This window comes from Clarias gariepinus, chromosome 5 (assembly GCF_024256425.1).
Source record: "Clarias gariepinus isolate MV-2021 ecotype Netherlands chromosome 5, CGAR_prim_01v2, whole genome shotgun sequence".
In the NCBI taxonomy this organism is placed as follows: domain Eukaryota; kingdom Metazoa; phylum Chordata; class Actinopteri; order Siluriformes; family Clariidae; genus Clarias; species Clarias gariepinus.
Genome location: NC_071104.1, coordinates 13,174,492 through 13,195,048, shown reverse-complemented (window position 1 = coordinate 13,195,048; position 20,557 = coordinate 13,174,492). Strand labels below are relative to the sequence as shown.

Genomic DNA, 20,557 nt, shown 5'->3' with positions numbered 1-20,557 from the left:
ACATGCTGTTCGGCAATTCGGTTATCTCGAAACACCAGCATCTTTCAACTTTACAACAATTATCATAAAGACATAAAGAAATGACTTCACTCATTTTCATATTACACATGATGTTTCCTGGTGGTTGTTGGATAACTTATTAAAACCTTAGGTGATCACCAAAATCTTAAAAAATAAGCTGCAAATAACTGTTAAAGTGTCAGAAAGGTAATGGAGTTTGTTTTGGGGAAGTTTCTGAACTCTATGTTACATTTGGCTCAGTAATTAATCCTTATCACAGCCCAATCAATAAGGCACTGATTAGGAAGCAAGCCTCTCATATCCTAATTATTAAGAACCATGTGATATCCTGGAGGTAGGAGAGACAACTAGAAACCTGTTCTTCAAGGATTCTTCAAATGTTCCTGAAATGGCAATAAACAATAAACTGTAAACAGAGTTTATCATATGCTGTCAACAAGTTAAAGCTTAAATTGTTAATAAAAACTTAATGTGAAGACCTTTTCCTCATTCACTAATATGTTGTGCAGATACCTTGTTTTGTGTAGCCGGATAGTAGGTGTATGTCCTTTTCATGTTGATGAACTCTCACTCTGAATATCTGCCACACTTATGAAAGTACACAAAAAGAGAAAAGTCAAAATACAGTAGGTATAGAAAAGACCCCCCCCCCCACACCCCTTAAAATAATCACATTTTGTTGCTGAAACGAAGACAGACATGGTTTTTGTCTTAATCCAGCTGTATTTACTCAGTGCAACTTTTAACATTCAAGAGAAAGATAGTAACAATATGTCAGAAAAAAAATGGGGGAAAGAAATCAAAAGCAGAATGAAACCCCATTAAAAATTTGTGGAATGACTTAGAAGAATGCAGTCCACAAACGGTCACCATCAATTTCAACTCAGCTTGAGCAGTTCTGCAAAGACATGTTGGCAAATATTGATGTGCAAAAAGCTTTGTGTGACATTCAGAAGGTGATTAGCTTCACATAATTGTGTTTACAAGTCAGTTGATTTGAGTTCCCAATCAGTGATTTGGGGTTTTTTTGGTGTTCATTCACTATGATGTTAAAAGTTGCACTGAGTAAATACAGCTAAATTAAAAACAAAAACTGTGTCTGGCTTCATTTCAGGCTGTGAAGCAACAACATGTGATTATTTTAAAAGAAGTAAAAATGATTCTTTTCTATACCCAGTGTAGCATATTCAGAAAGGAAATGATGAGTAACAGCAATACAGAGCCACACTCACGCTTGATGCTGTCTCACAAAATTCACAAACTGACGATCTTTAGCATAAAGCTCAATAATGCGAATCCGGTCCTGAATCTCCTGGAAATAAAAAGAAACATTATCGATTACACACCAAAATCAGAAAAGCACACCAACAGACTTCCTTCATACTGTACCTACTGTAGATATCATACCTCTTTAGTGAGTTGACTGGTCTCATAGATATGCTGGATCTCATCGCTGCTGAAGTCTGTGGAGGCCTCGGCACTGGCACTGCTGTGGATCGGAGGCTCAGAATATCGCCGGTAGTAATGACTGTAACCCGCCGTCACTTCACTCTCATACATGGGATTGTACTTAGTCGCCCATTCCAGTGAAGCAACACTGTCTCTTCTGGTGTGCGTACAGACACACACGCACACAGATACACATTTATCACTTCTGTAGTGCATTTCCATTGATTTGTATTACTATTGGTACAACCCTTACCCTAAAATTAAATCTCATAAACAAAACAGATTTGGTTTTTATTTAAAAAATGTTCCCATGACATTCTTTTATCGTGATGCGGGCATCTGCTCCTTATAAACAACTAAACAGTCCACAAAGACACATATGCACAAACTAGAACACACACTATGAGTAGACAAGTAAAAGCAGTGTTATTGTTTAACGAAGCATTCATAATTAAAAACATTTTTTTTCCTAGACAAATCAAAATGATGTTATTGTAAACTAGTTGGAATAATGTAACATCTCTTTTATCCAAAGCAGATTTTTTTTTTTTTTTTTTTAAAGTGAATGTCGACTGCATTCATGTAAGGACACAACATGCAAATGGTGTGCTTTTGGTGAAACTTTTACGTTTGCTGAAAACTTTAGATTTTTTTTTTCTTTCTGGTGTGTATATGTATAGATGTATAATGTGTAGTGTAGTTTAGCTTTTCTGTCTATAAACCAGCTAAACATTAAAGTGGTGATTCCAGAGAAAGCACTCATTAGCAAGATTGAGGAACAGCTCTGAGTTTAACCAGAAAAAATGATTGGAGCACAGGATGTGAACACCCTCTTCGTATTTCTGCATTATTTGATGTTTGTCTTTATTCAGCTCTCAGAGGGATTGAAATTGAACACTGACATTAAAAAAAAAAAAGAGGATCAATTGGAGAACAGTCTGTGCTGTTGAAGAATGCCCCTGTGGATAAAACATTTTTACAAATGCTATGATAACTCGAGGACTGCAATCACACTATCTAAATGTCATCCAGATGAGGATGGGTCCCCTTTGAGTCTGGTTCCTCACAGGTTTTTCTACTCAAGTCATCTCAGGGAGTTTTTTTCCTTGTCACTGGCTTGCTCATTAAGGATGCATTTGTATTTATTTTAAACATTATTAATTAATTTAAAAAATATATTTAGTTTAAAAGTAATTGAAACATTATACCTGTAATTTATATAGCTCTGTAATACTGCTTTTAATGACGATTGTTAAAAAGACTATATAAATAAAGCTGAGCTGAACTGAAGGCAGATAATTAAGACTACCAGTCAGGATTATTCAATTACAATAAATGTTTTACAAGTTGTATGTGAATTCAGTTCAAACAAGTCCTCAGAACAAGTATTTGTCATAAAAAAAATAAATAGAATACCTGCTGTTTGCACCTACGGTATATTTTGCACCAACCCAAATTTCACTTCGGTCTGTACTTTCTCATTATTATTATTATTATTATTATTATTATTATTATTATTATTATAGTTTTGGATAGGAATCTAAATGAAAGGATAAATATATAAAAGTTAGTATCTCCTCTTTTAATTCTATGTATTTTTTGTGTAAAAAAAAAAAATCCTCTAATCATAACGAGTCTCAGTATTAGTCAATTAATCATCAGCTCTTGATTAATTTACCATGAGAAGGTGTACAGATCTCTATAAATCCATAGCTTTCAGGTGTGTGTTAACACAATTCCAAGAGGGAAAGACATACGCAGTAGTCTTAGAGAACCAATTGCTGAACATTAATCTGGAAAGGGCTATAAAATCATTTCTGAACAATTTGGAGTTCAACGTTCTACAGTGAGAAAGATTATTCACAAGGGAAAAGCATTTAAGGCAGCATGCCAATATTCCTATGAGTGGATGTCCCATCATTTAACCCAAGCCCAAGGTGAGACTGTGCAATGGTCAGAAAAACACACACACACACACACACACACACACACACACACACACACACACACACACAAAAAAAAAAAAAAAAAACATCTCAGACCCTACAGGCTTCATTGAGCATATTATATTCTAAATTCCATGACAGTACAAGTAGAAGAAGACTGAACAAGTAAAGTTTAGAAGAGCTTCCAGGGCGAAAAAAAAACTATTTTGTCTAAAAAGAAGAGGAAAGCAGGCTGAGGTTTGCAAAACTAAACAAAGCACAAGCCTTCTGGAATAATATCCTATGGACAAATAAACCCAAAGTACAGTTGTAGACCTTAAGAGAAAAAAAACCTAAAACCTTAATGAACTGAAGCAATGTTGTAAAGGATCAAAAATTCTCCAACAATGATGTGAGAGACTGATACATACAAGTCATACAGGTAACAAGTACTCATCTTGTTCATCTTAGGTTGTAGTTGCTTAATACTGAGGCCTAATACTACGGTCTACCTGCAGATGATATGTATTGTGTTTCTATATAAAAACACCTACATTACACGAAATGTAAAAAGAGATTACTAACTTTTACACCTGACTGTACATATAAACGAGTACCAAGGGCATTCTGTTGCATGTTGGTTGTCGTTGGACTACCTCACAGTGTTCTGCAGGTCATCTTCATCCTGTTTTCTCAGAGCCCGAGCCAGGAAGAAGATGACTCCTGAGGCCACCAGCAGGAAGCCGGCCACGGACGCTATGGCAATCCCTACAACCAGTGGCTCTGACACATACTCCTCACACTGCTCTCCTCTGTACCACCAGTTCTCCCCTACACGACACCTTCATCACACAAACACACACAATACTGTTACCCTGAACAGAAATATGCGTGTACATTTCACTACAGGTTCACAAGCACTCACATATCTCAGTAATCAAAATGCATACAATATACAGACACACAATGTTGTAGCACACTGATACACACCTGCAGATGGCTCCTCGACCTGGAACTATGTCACACTTCCCATCGTTTTGGCAAAAATCGGGCTGGATTTCACAAATGCTCTGGCAGGGCAAGCCATCAACGCTGAAGTACCCTGGCTTACACACACACTCTGCCTCACTGGACCAGCGGTTCACTGTACACTCCGCGAACTCATTACATGACTGGAATTTACATGGGTCTGCCTGATCACCTATAAAGCAACGCACATAATCTACTTATAGAATGATGTGTTTAACTACAGTTTTATCATTTACATTCTTACATGGCAGTGAAGATTCCGGACAGCAGAAAATTCTCATACATGCAGTACATAAAAACAGTTTACGTTCTTACATATGCAATGACACAAACAACTTATTTAGCATTTTAAAATTTCTTCTGACATGGAAAAGGAGGTACAGGTGCTTTGTAGTTTCTTAGCACAATTAAAAGTTGCATTTTGATCTTAAATTTCACAAATGAGAAAAAATAAAGGCTATTGCTAGACCTAGACTGTAGCTGCTATAATAATATGATGAAGCTCTAACTAGTCCGACAGATATTCCACAACTTTTAACTATAATGGGTAAGGTATAACAAATTCATCTTAAATTTCTAGATTAATTTCATTGTTGGAAAATTGGCTGTGGTGTAAGAGGTGTGTTAATGCTCATCCATCATATTACTGTATGTTGCACAGACCTGTGTATTATGGAGAGTAACTTGGTGCTACTGTAGTTGTTAAAAAAAAGGTTTTACTTTGTTCCTAGCTAACGTCCTATAAATTCCCATGTCTTCTTTTTGCTCCTTTTGTTGACCTTTCCATGTCCACTACCTCCACATTCAAATACAGTTACACTTGTTCAGTTCCACAATCCCTCTCTATAGCACTCAGTTCAAAGTGTGTTAACACACTGCACACGTAAACAGCTTTTCTTTCTTTGTGCTGGAGTGCTGGTCCTACCTGACTCCACATCTAGTGAGTATTTGTCTATGGCCAGATTCATGGTCTGGTACGCTGTGTTACAGAAGTCCTCGAGGATCAGGTAGACAGCTGTGGTGACACCTTGAGGAACTGGCTTCAGGAACTTCATGCGGCTGTTCACGACAATGCTGCCATTCCTAAAGTTTAGTATCTCCAGATTCTGAAAGTCACTGAGGTTTGACTGTAAGTATGGAACCAGCTAAGAAAAGCACAAAAAAGATCAATAAAATGTATGAATTAGTATATACTGTGTTTATATGTACACAAGGTGGTATCAAAAAGATTCAAGACTAGTTTCGTAACACGACAAACGGATGGCAGCAGAAGGCTGCACGTACAGTCACAGGGAGCACCGACCTTCATAAGTCAGTGTGCCAAAAGACATTGTCCTGTGTACGTACATCGAGAGCTGTAAATCTGGTACTATTCTGACCACATGCATTACCACGTCTGCTATTTCATCATGGACAGCAAGTTAGAACAAAGAGCGAACATAAAATTCTGCGTGAAATTGGGCAATTTTGTCACAGGGACATGCGGTCGGCTGGTGTCACATGGTTTGGAGGAGACATGTGATAGTCTTTGGCCCCTCGGACTGATTGGTAGTAGTAGCCTTAATGTGGGAGCCCCCTAGTGACGGGGAGGAATTGGACATGACTAAATTAGGGAGAAAATCTGAGAAAAGTATACATCATCAAATAGACACAAAAGATATAGAATAGACAAAGTTCCTGTCTGTTCTTGGAAAAAAAATTATAAAACATAATATACAATATTTTAAGTGTGTAGAAATTAGTGGAGCAAGAATTCAGGTTTTGATCAAACCAAATTTTATTCACACTATCGATTATACCACAAGCATAATCTATACCATATTGAGATATTTTAAGTAGTCTTAGTGACTCATGTACATGATTCACTCAAGATCTTGTACAAATAGTACTAGTAAAATAAGTTACAATAAAATAAAAGGATTTACCAACTCAAGGAACCTCTGTTCCAGGGCTTTGTACTCTGGAGAACTTTTATTAAACAAATCTTCTGAGAACATCATGTTGGTCACTCGAAGACTAAAGAACACTATCAGAGCACGTCCAGGGCTGGTAGGCATAGCGATGCTAATTTCACTCCTCTCTTTCTTTCCAGCTGTTATATAAACAGACTCTTTCTCAGGAATAATAACTTCCCTGGACATGGTAGGAACAAACTCTTTATCAGGAGACAGATGTATGGGATGAACAGGATTAGGTTGTGTGATGACCTCCTCTTGTGGAATCTGAATAGCTGGAGAAACTGTTTCTACAGCAAGCTTATACTCATCTTCTTCCATCACTATGGAAACTTTAAAATCTTCTCTTTCAACTTTCTCTGCTTCTTTTGCTGTAACTTCGAAACTGTCAAATTCTTTTTTGCCTGCAAGAGTAACAGCTGTCTGTATTTCTCCAGAGGCCTCAGTTGCTTGCATAATCTTCAGTTCTGTTTGTGTAAAAACCTTAGTTTCCCCTTCTACATCCCTCTCTTTTTGGGGATGAGTCACAAGCTCCTCCTCCTTTAAAGATATTTGTTCTCTTATGGTGGTCTCTGTATGCGGGTGGTCTTTTGCCTCTGCTGATTCTCTTGTTTCTATGGCTGGTATGGGACCAAATGATGCCAGACCTTCCTCTGTATGATCAGTTTTACCGGTAAAGATGGAAAACTCGTCATCCAATAAAAGAGGTCTGTCAGTTAAAACAGGCGTATCTTCATCAATTTTTCCAGTGTTTTTCCTGCTACCTTCGGACAGATCATTTTCAAGAACTTCCTCTTTTTGATAAGCCTCATCACCAGAAACAGCATCTGTGGAACCAGTAATTTGTTTGAAGGCCACTGTGGGAGTCATACCAGGAAGAGTTTGAGTTTCCATAGCACTGTATAGAAGCAAGTCTTCCTTCACCTTAGTATCTACACAGAGGAAGCAGTAAAGATTTACACAAGCGCCTTGCCACTCTATAGGAAACCTTATCTGGGTATAAGAGTCTGTGTATACCTTCCGAGGTGCTGACCTGCTCAGTGGGATGTGGTTGTGTAGTCCCAACAATTACTCCGACAACTTCCTCATATAAACTGGATCCTTCTTCTTCTTCCTCCTTAAGAAAATCTTGTGTTGTTGTCGTAGTTTGTCTCTCATACTAAAAAAAAAGTTATAAGTAGATTATACCAGAGCGCTGCTAAACTCTCAAATCTGATTTGTCGACAGGTATTATGCTTCCATTACATTATAGCATGGCTCCGACAGCTGTTCTGCATCAAGGCAAGTCAACCGTTCATTTATATCAATGATACAGATTTTACTTCTATAGTAAAAGCAATTCAAAAGGGATTTTCATAGAAGATGCTACACAAACCCTAAGACTAATAGCAAGTGGATTAAAAAACGGTGTTGCTATTTAAGAATGTATTTAACATTCAAAATAGGAGTATTCAGTGCATTGCTTTGTAAAAGTCGATAAGTTTTCAGAACAGACTTGATAATGTAACAATCTGCTTTCTTTTTTTTATCATTTTGTTTTTTCAAAAGAGAGGATGGTAAGGGAACGATCAGAATGTTGATGGTGTTTCGTGGATATTACACAACATTAAATTTAACTACAGTTATGTTTTTTGTAGATTACTTCACTTTAAAGTCATATCTGAAAGTGTTAAATGCTTATTATTAAACTTTATCAGTACACATTACTACTGTAATTTTCTTGACTTACCCTTATCCCAGGTTGTTGTGGTCTCTTTGTAGGTTGCATGTCATCATGAGATGTTTCTTCTGCAAATATTAATTACACTTTAGACTACTATGGATTTCAACAATTCAAATAGTTCAAAGTTATTAATGATGTGTACCAAGCACGGCCTCAGCGATGGATTCATGTGAAGGCAGGTCAGTAAAGGTATAAAGATCAGTAGTTTGTTCTGAATAACTAAAGTTTCCCTCCACCATGTTCAACTGCCAGTTAATAAAGTCCATGGTTTCATTGCTGATCTCCTGTCCCCTTGTCTGAAGGGACACTATGTAGTGAACCAGTACAGTCTTTTCACTGTAAGAAGAAGTGGATATTTATCACCCAGTCCATAACATACTTCACTAATATTACATCCACACTACTAGTCATATACATAGGTTAGTCACTGTCATGATGTCATTAATACCGCAGAACCTTGTAATATACTACAGTATATTAACTTCAAATATTTCACTTGATTACTGATTTGTAGAACAAAAACATTTGTCAAATTTCCATAAAAAGCAAAACTATCCAGCTGTAATTCGACCTTTCCAGCTGCACACAAGCAAGGCCTTTTCTGCAGAACACATCAGCCTAGAATTTGACACGCAGAGCCATAAAATTCAGTTATAACTATAAAAAAAATGTAAAAACACTGTAAGGGGGAAACTTAATCAAAGTTTGGACTCACCCAGACAGCTCTGACTGAGGCCTGAAGAAAAACACAAGCATGATAAAAGACATGTTATCCTCACAATGCAAAAGAAAACAAAAAAAACACACTGTATTAAGTGTGTTCACTTTAACGCTAACTGGGACAGATATACGCTGATTAGCCATTACAGTAAAACGCAAAGCATTGAGCCTGATATTGTGTATTGTGGGGCACGTCTCCACAAGACCTCTGGGGGTGTGATAAGGTGTCTGGCACCGAGACGTTAGCGGTGGATAATTTGGGTGCTGTGGGTTGCAGAGTGGGGCCTCCATGAATTAGACTTGTTTGTCCGGAGCATTCCATGGATCCCTGATCGGCTTGAAATCTAAAGAATTTGAATGGTAAGTTGGCTGCCTTGAACTCTAAACCCTATATGCAGGCTGTGATGCACTGGGTGTTCTGAAGCCAACTTTTTTTTACTATAGCCTGACTTTTTTCAGAAATTTGTGCTAGATTAGCTTCTTTGTGGAATTAGACCGGACAGGAAAACCTTTGGTCACCACAGCCATAGATGAGCCTTGGGTGGCCATGATCCCGTCACCAGTCTACTGGTTTATAAGTGATAATTAATGTTCAATTCACCTGGCAGTCATATTAGTGGTGTGCCTGATCGGGACATACTGTACATGTAAATGTAGTACATACACCAAACATAGACTGTGGTACATATAAACAAAAAAAAATGAAAATGAGAAAGAAAGATTGAGAGATATAAACCTCGACGTACACACCTGAAGTCCAGTACAGAAATGCTGTTAAATTCATTCAGCTTCTCAAGTGCAGCTGCAACCTGGGGACACCGCATATACAGGTACACTAATAAATGCATATGTAACATAATAGAATTGCAGGGTTACAAGTCAATATGTTTTAGAGTAAGTGTGCCCTTGTGAAAAAAAAATACACTTTACTCTCTCACTCACTCATCTATACCGCTTTATCCTGTATTCAGGGTCATGGGGGATCTATAGCCTATCCCAGGAGGCTTAGGGCACGAGGCAGGGTACAACCTGGACACTCTGCCAATCCATCGCAGGGCACACACACACATACACTTACACACTTATTCACACACTACGGGCAATTTAGGAACACTAATCAACCTAACCTACATGTCTTTGGACTGTGGGAGGAAACCGGAGTACCCGGAGAAAACCCATCAAGCACGGGGAAAACATGTAAACTCCATGCACACAGAGACAGGAACTCACTGTCATAAAGCTACACTTGCACAAACTGCAGCAGTGTTATAACTCTGCAACTATTTCAGCCAACCAAAGACTAGAATCAGTGCAACAACAGCCAATCATCTGATCACCCTGATTGGCTCTGTGTGCAGACAACAGTTTAAATTTTAATTTGTGTGTTTGTGAACACGTTTTTTTGTTAAACACAAATAAACTATAGTAGTGCTTTTTTGTAATCTTTTGCAAATAAAATCTGTTGAACTCATGAATGAAATCTGCCTCATAATTACTGATGTAATGCTTTTTAAAAACATGTTACAGAACGGAAAATGCATTTAGCATTTGTAAATTATCCTAAACACCTTTAGTGTACTGGTAACACATTTGCAATACTGTAGTATAGAAGGTTGTGTGTACTGTATGGTATAATAAAGTATATTTGTATTACCCACAAAGTGTACTTTTTTAGTATTTGTAATTGACCAGAAGTATAACAGCATGCTACTGCTGCAATAAGAATATACTCGTAGTATATTAATCATGTATTTGTAATACAGTAAAAATAGCTGTAATGTACTTATAATACAATAAATATATACTTAAATTGTATTAATTACTGTCAGGTATGTAAGTTAGTACACACATCCATATACTTTAAGTATTCTAAGTATATTTAAAGTTGTCTCAATTTAGCACATTTAAGTACACTAAATACACTTAAAGTTATGCTTTACTACAACTTAATTACAATTAAAATATCTTTAGCACAAAATTAGTATGTCGAAAATAGCACACTTTAAATTAACTAATCATTAATACACTTAAGGAGTACTGACAATTAGTATGGCAGCAAGTATACTATATTACTATACTATACTATACTTTTTTTCACAAGGGTGGGTGTTACCTTCTCACTGAAATGCTGAGACAGTTTGTAATATTGGTTGCTGCTTGGGTCTGAGAGTTCTACTCTCCATCGCTCTCCTTTCAGCATCCCAGTAAATCTCAATCTACGCTCCACTGTTGGATGTATTGTCACAGCCGTAGGCTCCATATAATTTTTGACCTGGAACCAAAACACAGTTCACAAAAAAACAATCAATTGAGTGCTGATTAGTTTTCTGTAGGTGCAAATATCTGCAAACAGCAGCCTGATTTTACACAGTTAACCCAATCCACATAATTAAAACGCGCTATAACCAGTCAGTAGCAAATTCACGCCATGCCACAACTGACCTCCTTGTGCTCTTCCAAATCTATGGTGCCAGATGAAGTTGTTGAACCTTTCCATGATTCCAGGCCTATTTCATCAAGGGTTGTCAGCGTCATGTCTGAAATGATCTCCGTTGTCAGTTTATCCACTGAACCGTCTACAACGAACGAAGAAGACTTAGTCACAGAAGTCATGTAACTAACATGTGAATGAGAGTTTATCAGTATACATTTACATTCATGTACACTATAAATATTTTCATATGCAGTTATTTCGCCTACTTTACAATCAAGACCAAATTTGCAGGACAGACCTGAAGGGCTGATGTAATTCTTTTTGGATGACTCACATTGTGACCTGAGAAATAAGATACAGTAACAAATTAGAGGAGATCTATGTGCATACACAAATCATATACGAGACTAACAGATATTAAAAACATATGATAACCCAAATAACCCAACTCAGGAATACTGGAAATAAATGCAAGAATCACTGCATTCAAAAACTTACATTAATAAGGTGCATTGAAATCAACTGGAATTGCTCTATAAGGATGCGCAATTACAGCAGAACATGAGTGTCTGCCAATAGTGTATGCTTGATTATGCAAAATGAATTAAAGTTATTATATAATATTTATAGTAACTATAGTCAAGATAAGGATAAGGATATAGAGTATTTTGTATATGCTGGACATGGATGAGTCAAAAATTATCCACACTCTGGTTATCTAAAAATTTCGATTCAAGGATACTGTCTCCCCAGTCACTGCTGTGCAGGTGTGAACGTGTTACATCAGTTCAATTGTAACTGCGGTGTAAGCTAAAATGGATGTCTCACTTGTGATTTGCACAAAGAGAATCATTACTCCTGATGTGACATGAATATATCACTACAAGCCTAAGAGAAAATGGCAGAGTATGGAACGGAAATATCTTCATTTGCAGACCAAAATTCCCAAGAGCCAGTATTGAAACATTATCAGAAAAAGGTCCAACAATCAACAGTGCTCATTACAGTGAGATGCTTATTGAAGAGCTGAAGCCTTATTTTAAGTTCGTATTAAACCCAGATGGCATGACGATGCACGTCCACACCCTTCTGCACACACTGTCGACACTCTGCAAAAACTTTGTTCTGAGGTGTTAAAGCATCCTCCCTATAGTCCTGATCTCGCTCCAGCAGACTTTCACCTGCCCTACGAGGACGATGATTTGCTTCTGATGCATTCACGGCACATATGAAAGCTTGTTGCCAGATGGACAAAGTGTATTGAAAAGCAAGGAGATTATGGTGAGAAATGATGCATTTGTCTTTTCTAAGATTTTCTTTTTAAATAAATTCTACAACCAGAGTGCGGGTAATTTTTGACTCACCCTCATAGATGGGGTATTTATGAAGTATTATCTTGAGTGTAGCTGAGGTTCATTTGTGGTTTGATAAGCAGGTAAAGCCAGGGATGAGAGCTTGGAGTTATAACCATAACACAAACCTGTACACATGGCTCTTATTTGTATCACTGAAAACGAAAGAGAGACAGAGAATACGTATGACTTGGGAATCAATGACTCTGAGGATATTACACAAAATTGGATGGAAAAAGGAACTGTGTTTATTCCGTGCTTTGTTTGGAAAGACATGGAAAGTGGGGTAGCTTGTACCATTTCTTACTTTTTCCGTCCAGTTTGAACAAGCCTCCACTGAGACAGATGAAAGAAGCAAGTCACAGAAAGAAACAAAACCACACAAAATTACCTAAACACCCCTCCCAATATGCTGTATATTACATGGTTCATCATTACTACATGTACACAGTCACATACAATAAGTGTCATAGAAATAGCATCTTACGTACAGTGTGAGCCAGAGCAAGATGTTCCTCTGATTGGCTGATTGTAACACCAATCTCGGTTGCACAGATTGTCCCGGTCTGGCACTGGTTCATCCATTGCTGATATTCCTCCTCTACAGGTAGGCGATCCAGGAAAATCTTGAAAGCTTCCCATATTGCCTCCTGACAGACTGATACAAAAATATACAAAATCTGACAGTTAACAACAAATGACAAACTAAAGACTCGAAAGAACACGAAGAAAATGGAGCACAAAATCAAAGCAGACATGTCAACAAACACAAAATACAACTAGGGGGCCAGCAGTTTCCTTCAAAGACAAACAAGTAGTACTTACAAGAGCTTGTAATCAGGCTCCAGATTAAAGCTAATGACATCAGGATGTAACAGATACTCACGAACTGCCCTCAGAGAAGCAAGCCATGCTCTTTAAGCAGAAATACATCTAAATACTAAATTTTGTTAATTATAAGCTAAAATACAGGCCTCTGTACTACTCTGATTAAACTCTGTTTTTGTAAGCTATTGAGAATAGAAAAATCTCCAGTGTTGCTTTAACACTTCCAGAAGGTCATCTGAGTTCACTCACTCACTCATCTTCTATACTGCTTTATCCTGTATTCAGGGTTGCGGGGACCTGAAGCCTGTCCCAGGGGGCATAGGGCACGAGGCGGGGTACACCATGGACAGGGTGCCAATCCATCGCAGGGCACACACACATTCACACACTCATTTACACACTACGGGCAATTTGGGAATGCCAATCAACCTAACCTGCATAATCTTTGGACTGTGGGAGGAAACCAGAGTACCCGGAGGAAACCCACCAAGCACGGGGAGAACATGCAAACTCCATGCCCCCCACAGAGATGGGAATCGAGCCTGGCCGGGAATCGAACCCGGACCCTTCTGAGTCCATCTGGACCTATTTAAACACTACACCGTGTTATATTAACACTCTGGGTAATAATTGAATAGTATGATTTTGCTGTGCAGGAATAATCATTATGTTCATATTAATTAAAGATATTCTGTTTGGATATTTTGATGGCCGCACTTTAAAATGATAAATTGAATGCAAATTGTTTTACCACTAAATGCATCATTTGGCTAACAAGCTTATTATAGATACCTGCAATGCACCCAAGAGAGAAAATGGTGGATTCAATCACATCATAAATAATATATAGTACATTACAAAGTTACAGGTCTTTCCCAGAAAATAGTAAATACCTCTAATAACTCAGATGATTTTAAGCCCACCCACCCATGCTAAAAAATTAATCTAAAGAAATTCAAAAACAGATGAGAAATAAAATAATTGAGGTCCGTGTTCATGATTCAACAATAAGAAAAAGATTGGGCAAAAATGGCATCCATGGGAGCATTCCAAAGCAAAAGACACTGCTGGCAAATAAAGAACACAAAGAATCATTTCACATTTGCCAAAAAGAAAAACATCTGATTAGCTCCAAGACTGTTGGACAAATATTTTCTGGACTAATAAGACAAAAGTTTGAAAACCTTTTGGAAGGTTTGTGTTCTCATACATCTGGCATAAAACCTTATGAGTTTCCTAAAAAGGACATCGTACCAACAGTCAAATAAGGTGGTGGTGGTATGATGGTCTGGGGCTGCTTTGTAACTTTAGGACCTGGACAAATTGATATAAATAATGCAACCATGAATTCTGTGCTAAATCCTAAACGAGAATGTCTGGCCATCGGTTTTTGACCTCAAGCTCAATTACAATTGGCTTATGCAGCAGAACAATGATCCAAAACACACTTGCAAGTCCACCTCTGGAATGGCTAAAAAAACAACAAAGTTAAGGTTCTGAAGTGGCCTAGTCAAAGTCTGGGCTTAAATCAGATAAAGTTGTACATAAACAGAATTATAAACAATAATAGACAAGAATGGGCACCGGGAAGTGAAAGATTCAAGGATGTGGCAGAACAAGTTACTAGATTTAGAGGTATTTATTTTTTTAGACAGCTTTTTAATAAATGAAATCAGCATTTAAAAACAATTTTCAATTTGGATTTACTCTTTGTCTGCTATCAAAATTGGTTTGATGATCTGAATCATTTAAAAGTGAAAAAAAAAAAGAAATAACTCAGGAAGGGGCAAACACTTTTTTCACCGAACTGTAGGTCAAAATTCTTTACATAAAAAGATGACCATTAATATAAGTGAATGTTAATTATGTTTTGTTTTTTTTAAATACTGTATTACAAGTCACTAGTTTGTCTTTACTAAGCAGCAGTTCATTATTAAGAATTTGGAATTGATTGTTTAACAAACGTGTTGGTGGTTCATTTGCATTTTAAACAAATTTATATCAGGGGCAGTGAGAAACATATGCATACTGTATGCATATGAAACAGGGAGCATTGCCACACCTATGATATGCATTATTAAGTTATCCTCCAATCAATTATAAAATATAAATACCTTTTTTTTGAATGTGTCATAAAGACCCAAGATGGAAGTCAAACCCTGTCATACAGTTAAGCCACTTCGCATGTGTGCAAATCAAAAGCTCTTTATTAATGATCCACGTTAATTATCATTACTAAGGCAAAACACAAAAACCATCTGGCTCAAGTGCAATGTACAATAAGTGGCTGTACATAAGTTTCTTATTTTTAGTCTTCTTGTTACTCAGATTTGTATTTGTGGGGCAAAGCAGCTTTCTACTGTTTTGCCAAGCCAAATAAAAAGCGAGCATTTTTACAAGCATATGAACACTAACTCAGGTAATTCATCCAAGCAGAAATCCAGATGTCCACTCTAATTATAGTGCGATGACCTGTGTGTGTTCGACTGGGATGTTGCATGTGTGTGGGTGAGTGTCAAGAGTTTTGCCATTAGTCAGAACTGCAGTGTCTGGTACACTGGTGAAGTAACCATTCATATGAGCTCACAAATTTGGCAGCAATGCAAAAGAGTATAAAGGTTCCAACAACAACTGCAACAGCAGCCCATACCCTTACATTATCCTCACACAACTGAAAGCAACATCTGGCAAGAAACCAGTGTAATAAAATCTGGTAGAAGAGATTAAAGCCATTTAATCATGTGCATACAATGTTAATTGTAAACAAGGTAGACAAGTCTTTTTTTATTTTTTCATAAAAGTTTTTCATGTTGTTTATTAACAAAGCAGTGCAACATTCCTGTTGGCTCAGATTTATGGACATCAAAATATATTTGATCCTTTTGTAAAAAATAAAAATTTGAAACTGCTTGAAACTTTCTAGTGGGGTAAACATGTCATGAGTATACTGCCATTCGTCACAATTATTTGTTAGGATTAGAAAAGAAGTAAAGAACTTAGTAGAGAAACTCTGATGTTGAAACACAAACGCTTGCTTTGGAAAATTCTGCTGAATAGGTTTCATTTTGAGTTTATTATTCGGTTAATCTTAAAGTATCAAATGTTCACCTACTTACTTTAGGGGTAAATACAGTAACCTTAAAGCAGCGGCTTCGACACATAGGGTCGATCGTCCTCTGACATGTCACTCCTAGTAGCAGACAGGACACTGTTAACTGTTGTTAATAAATCTACACATACTGACCTTGTGTTTATGTTTCCTACTCTATTCAATTTAAACAAACTCTATTTGGACATTATGCATAACGACAATATTTTGCATTAAGACAATTAAATAGTTCAATGGTTACTTTATATACACAAGGGTTTGATTCCAGTTTCAGGTCTGTGTGTATGGAGTTTGCATGTTCTCCCCGTGCTTAGTGGGTTTCCTTCGGGTACTCCGGTTTCCTCCCACAGCCCAAAGGCATGTAGATTAGCTTAATTGGCATTCCCAAATTGGTCGTAGTGCATGTGTAATGTGTGTGTTCCTTGTGATGTATTAGGGTGCCCTAAGTGCCCTAAGTCTCCAGGGATAGGCGGCAGGCTCCAACAACATAGTACATGATAGGTGGTATAGAAAACGAATAAATGAATGAATATATACAAAGTCAGCCAAAAGAATGTATATACACACAAAAATAAACTTGTATAAATATTTTAATATTACATTTATTGCTATATGTTATATATTGATATAGGCTATATGATATTATATATATATATATATATATATATATATATATATATATATATATATATATATATATATACTCAGCAAAAAAAGAAACGTCCTCTGACTTTCAACTGTGTAAATATTTGTATGAACACTAAAAGAGTCAACACCATAAGACATAAACTTAAAATTTTTCACAATGTGTCCCTGAATGAAGGGAGGCTCAAAATCAAAAGTACCAGTCAGTCTCTGGTGTGGCCACCACCTTCTTGAAGTACTGCAGTGCATCTCCTCCTCATGGACTGCCTATTGCGGACAGTCTGAGCACTGATGGAGGGATTGTGTGTTCCTGGTGTGACTCGGCCAGTTGTTGTGGCCATCCTGTACCTGTCACGCAGGTGTGATATTCGGATGTACCGATTCTGTGCAGGTGTTGTTACACGTGGTCTTCCACTGCGAGCCTGTAGCGCGGTCTTAGGCGTCTCACAGTGCGGACATGGCAATTTATTGCCCTAGCCACATCAGCAGTCCTCATGCCTCCGTGCAGCATGCCTAATGCACGTTCACGCAGATGAGCAGGGACCCTGGGCATCTGACTTTGGGTGTATTTCACAGTCGGTAGACAAGTCTCTTTAGACTTAGACTGTGACCTTAAATGCCTACTTTCTTTAAGCTGTTAAGGTCTTAACGACCATTCCACAGGTGCATGTTAATTAATTGATTATGGTTAATTGAACATGCATGGAAAACATTGTTTAAACCCTTTACAATGAAAATCTGTAAATTTATTTGGATTTTTACAACATTATTGTTGAAAAACAAAGTCCTGAAAAAGGGACGTTTTTTTTTTTTGCTGAGTATATTATGATTTATTATTAATATTATATTAACATAATGTACATCATGTTTTTTCCCTAAAGTGTACTGTGTATATATTTATTTGGCTGACTCTGTATACTAGCCTGAATGCATTAGTCCAATTGCTAATAAGTGAATTATTTGTCTAAAATTCTTTTCATAATTTTGATTTTTGATAATGGAAGAAAAAATTTGAGTTATGCAATCATGAGAGTAAAGAATGTACTGTACATAATGAAGAATCATTCATCCTGGCCAGGTTCGATTACCGCCTCTGAGTTTGGTGGGTTTCCTTCCATAGTCCAAATACATGCAGATAAGACTAGTTGGCATTTCCAAATTGCCCATGGTGTGTGAATGAGCGTGTGAGTGTGTGTATGTGTGCCCTGTGATGGATTGGGACCCTGTCCAGGGTGTACCCTGCGACCCTGATGATGAGTGAGTGAGTGAGTCTCAGGAGAATTAACTGATATCAGCTTAGTTGCCTGTTTTTTTTTCTGATTTGCCTGGATCAACTTTACTTTTATTTACATTTACATTATTCAGGGGATGACTTAAATAAGCTGTCTTCTTGGTAAGCATATCCTCATGCTAGTACAGATACGTATGCCAGATTCTAAAAACACTAACAAGCTGGGGTATAAGTGGCAATTGGATAATTAGCTCATTATTTCCACAGTTTAGTCAGTTACATAAGAAGTGACATGTGAACTGTCGGGGGCCAAAACACACTCTGTCTGACGCAAATAAGAGGCTGTTTTTAAACAGATGTGTGTGTAACTGGTTTCTCTGTCAGACATTTGTACCAACTCAATCGAATGATAATACACAAGTGAAAATGTAATGCTGCAATTCTGTATCATTCATAAACATTAACAGCAAACACAATGACTACAGCAGTACAGACAGTGAATGCGAGGGTACTGCTATAAACAGCTAACAGCATTCTCACCTCTCAGCTGGTAATATTTGAGATGGCTAGCTGTTGCTTGTTGTATAGTCTCCCGGGAACAGAGCTGCACTCCACTGGACAGAAGGTTTCGTTTCTGTCGTAGCGGGAGTCGTCGTTTCGCAAACGCTTCAGCAACTACATGGGATTGAGACTGAGTTTCTGGCCATGAAATATCATTGCTCTGAGAGAATTTTTCCAGCTTTCCCAGTTTGTGGGCCCAGTTAGCTTCATCTAGAAAAATCTCTGGCACAAACAAACAAACGCTTTTATGTGTACCTGTAGGTTGGATTTTAAAACAGATGTAGATGTAAAGTTTAATAGGTCTGGATACAGTGGTGGATAAAAAAGTATTAAGATGTATATGCCATGTATTTTAGTTCTCCCAGGGAACTATAATACATGGTAGTTTGGGCATAACTGGCTAAACAGTTGTGCTAATTAATTCACAAACTAGAGTAAATTGGCTACGAGATAATGATATTCAGCTTTGCCAGCAACACAGTAAAAAACTGTTGGACAATGGTGAAGATGGCAAGTCAAGAAAACATCTGTACATGATCTTCAAGCAGACATGGATTGAGCAAGTGAGACCCGAGTACTGATGTTTTTTTGATTCCACAGACAACCAGACCGAGTGAGTTTAGAAGAAGAACAGGACTTTATACTACATATTAATTGGTGTATAAAAGCACAAATTATTCATGATTGTCTTTTTTTGTTATTAAAACATTAAATTTTACTTTTGCCTTGATACTTTTATCCACCATTGTAGTTCTTTTAAATCTGGGGAGTGATATCAAGATAACACAAATAATCCATTTTAAAAGAATTGCATCTGGAAGTTAATTTTCATCTGCAAAGTATTACCTGTGTGCAAGGCACGTTCTTGATTAAACAGCTCTTAAACATGTAAAACCTTACAACTTTGACTAACAAAGGTGTCTTAACTGTACTCCTGGGGTTCATTTCTAAAAACCTGTAAGCAAATTTGTGCAGAATTTCTTACAACTTTCTGGATATAAATTTAAATGAAATCCAATAATAATGCCCTAGCTCAAATTTCATGAAAACACTTGTGATATTTTGTTTTCCTCAGTACAGATATCCACAAATGATGTGGGCCGTACTGTAGGTGTCCAGGAATATAATGTTACTGCTGGTACAAGTACTGCTCCCATAACTATTGCATTTTTGAAGAAAGAATGAACACTCCTTTCCAGGAATGCTGATTAACTTTTGGGTTTGTAAAACAATGCATAGCTGTTTCTAGATGGTTATTTGTACAAGAGAGAACTAGATCAGATACATACCAGTACTCATACCCAACTGATCCATTGCAAAAACATAAGCTATAAAATATAAAGTGGAAATCCATGCACACTGCAACATTTTGACTCCTCTCCACGACGTATGGAAAAAAAAGACATCGGCACAGGTTTGTGCTATTATGAAACAGCAATCCTATGGTTCCATTGACCCTCCGTAGCTCACTATCTAAGACTTTAATTCTCAAGTCTAATTGAGAGACCTTCTATAATACTGATTTGATACTGTTTGGTCCGTTATGCTTGTGGTACCAAAACACCTGCTGCAAGT

At 37.3% G+C, this 20,557-nt stretch overlaps 1 protein-coding gene across 1 annotated transcript; it reads right to left on the bottom strand.

Annotated features, from left to right (window-relative positions):
- Window positions 1-253: 253 nt before the first annotated feature.
- impg2a (interphotoreceptor matrix proteoglycan 2a) lies at window positions 254-20,350 on the bottom strand. The gene is given in 21 exon segments (XM_053497122.1): window positions 254-404; window positions 535-609; window positions 1,254-1,333; window positions 1,429-1,627; window positions 4,049-4,237; window positions 4,386-4,596; window positions 5,350-5,569; window positions 6,350-7,311; window positions 7,397-7,538; window positions 8,109-8,167; window positions 8,245-8,438; window positions 8,818-8,838; window positions 9,573-9,631; window positions 10,936-11,094; window positions 11,265-11,398; window positions 11,555-11,598; window positions 12,737-12,763; window positions 12,916-12,944; window positions 13,100-13,266; window positions 18,962-19,192; window positions 20,272-20,350. Coding segments are annotated over 20 exon segments (3,243 nt in total). The 3' UTR covers window positions 254-404; window positions 535-572.
- Between the last annotated feature and the right edge of the window lie 207 nt (window positions 20,351-20,557).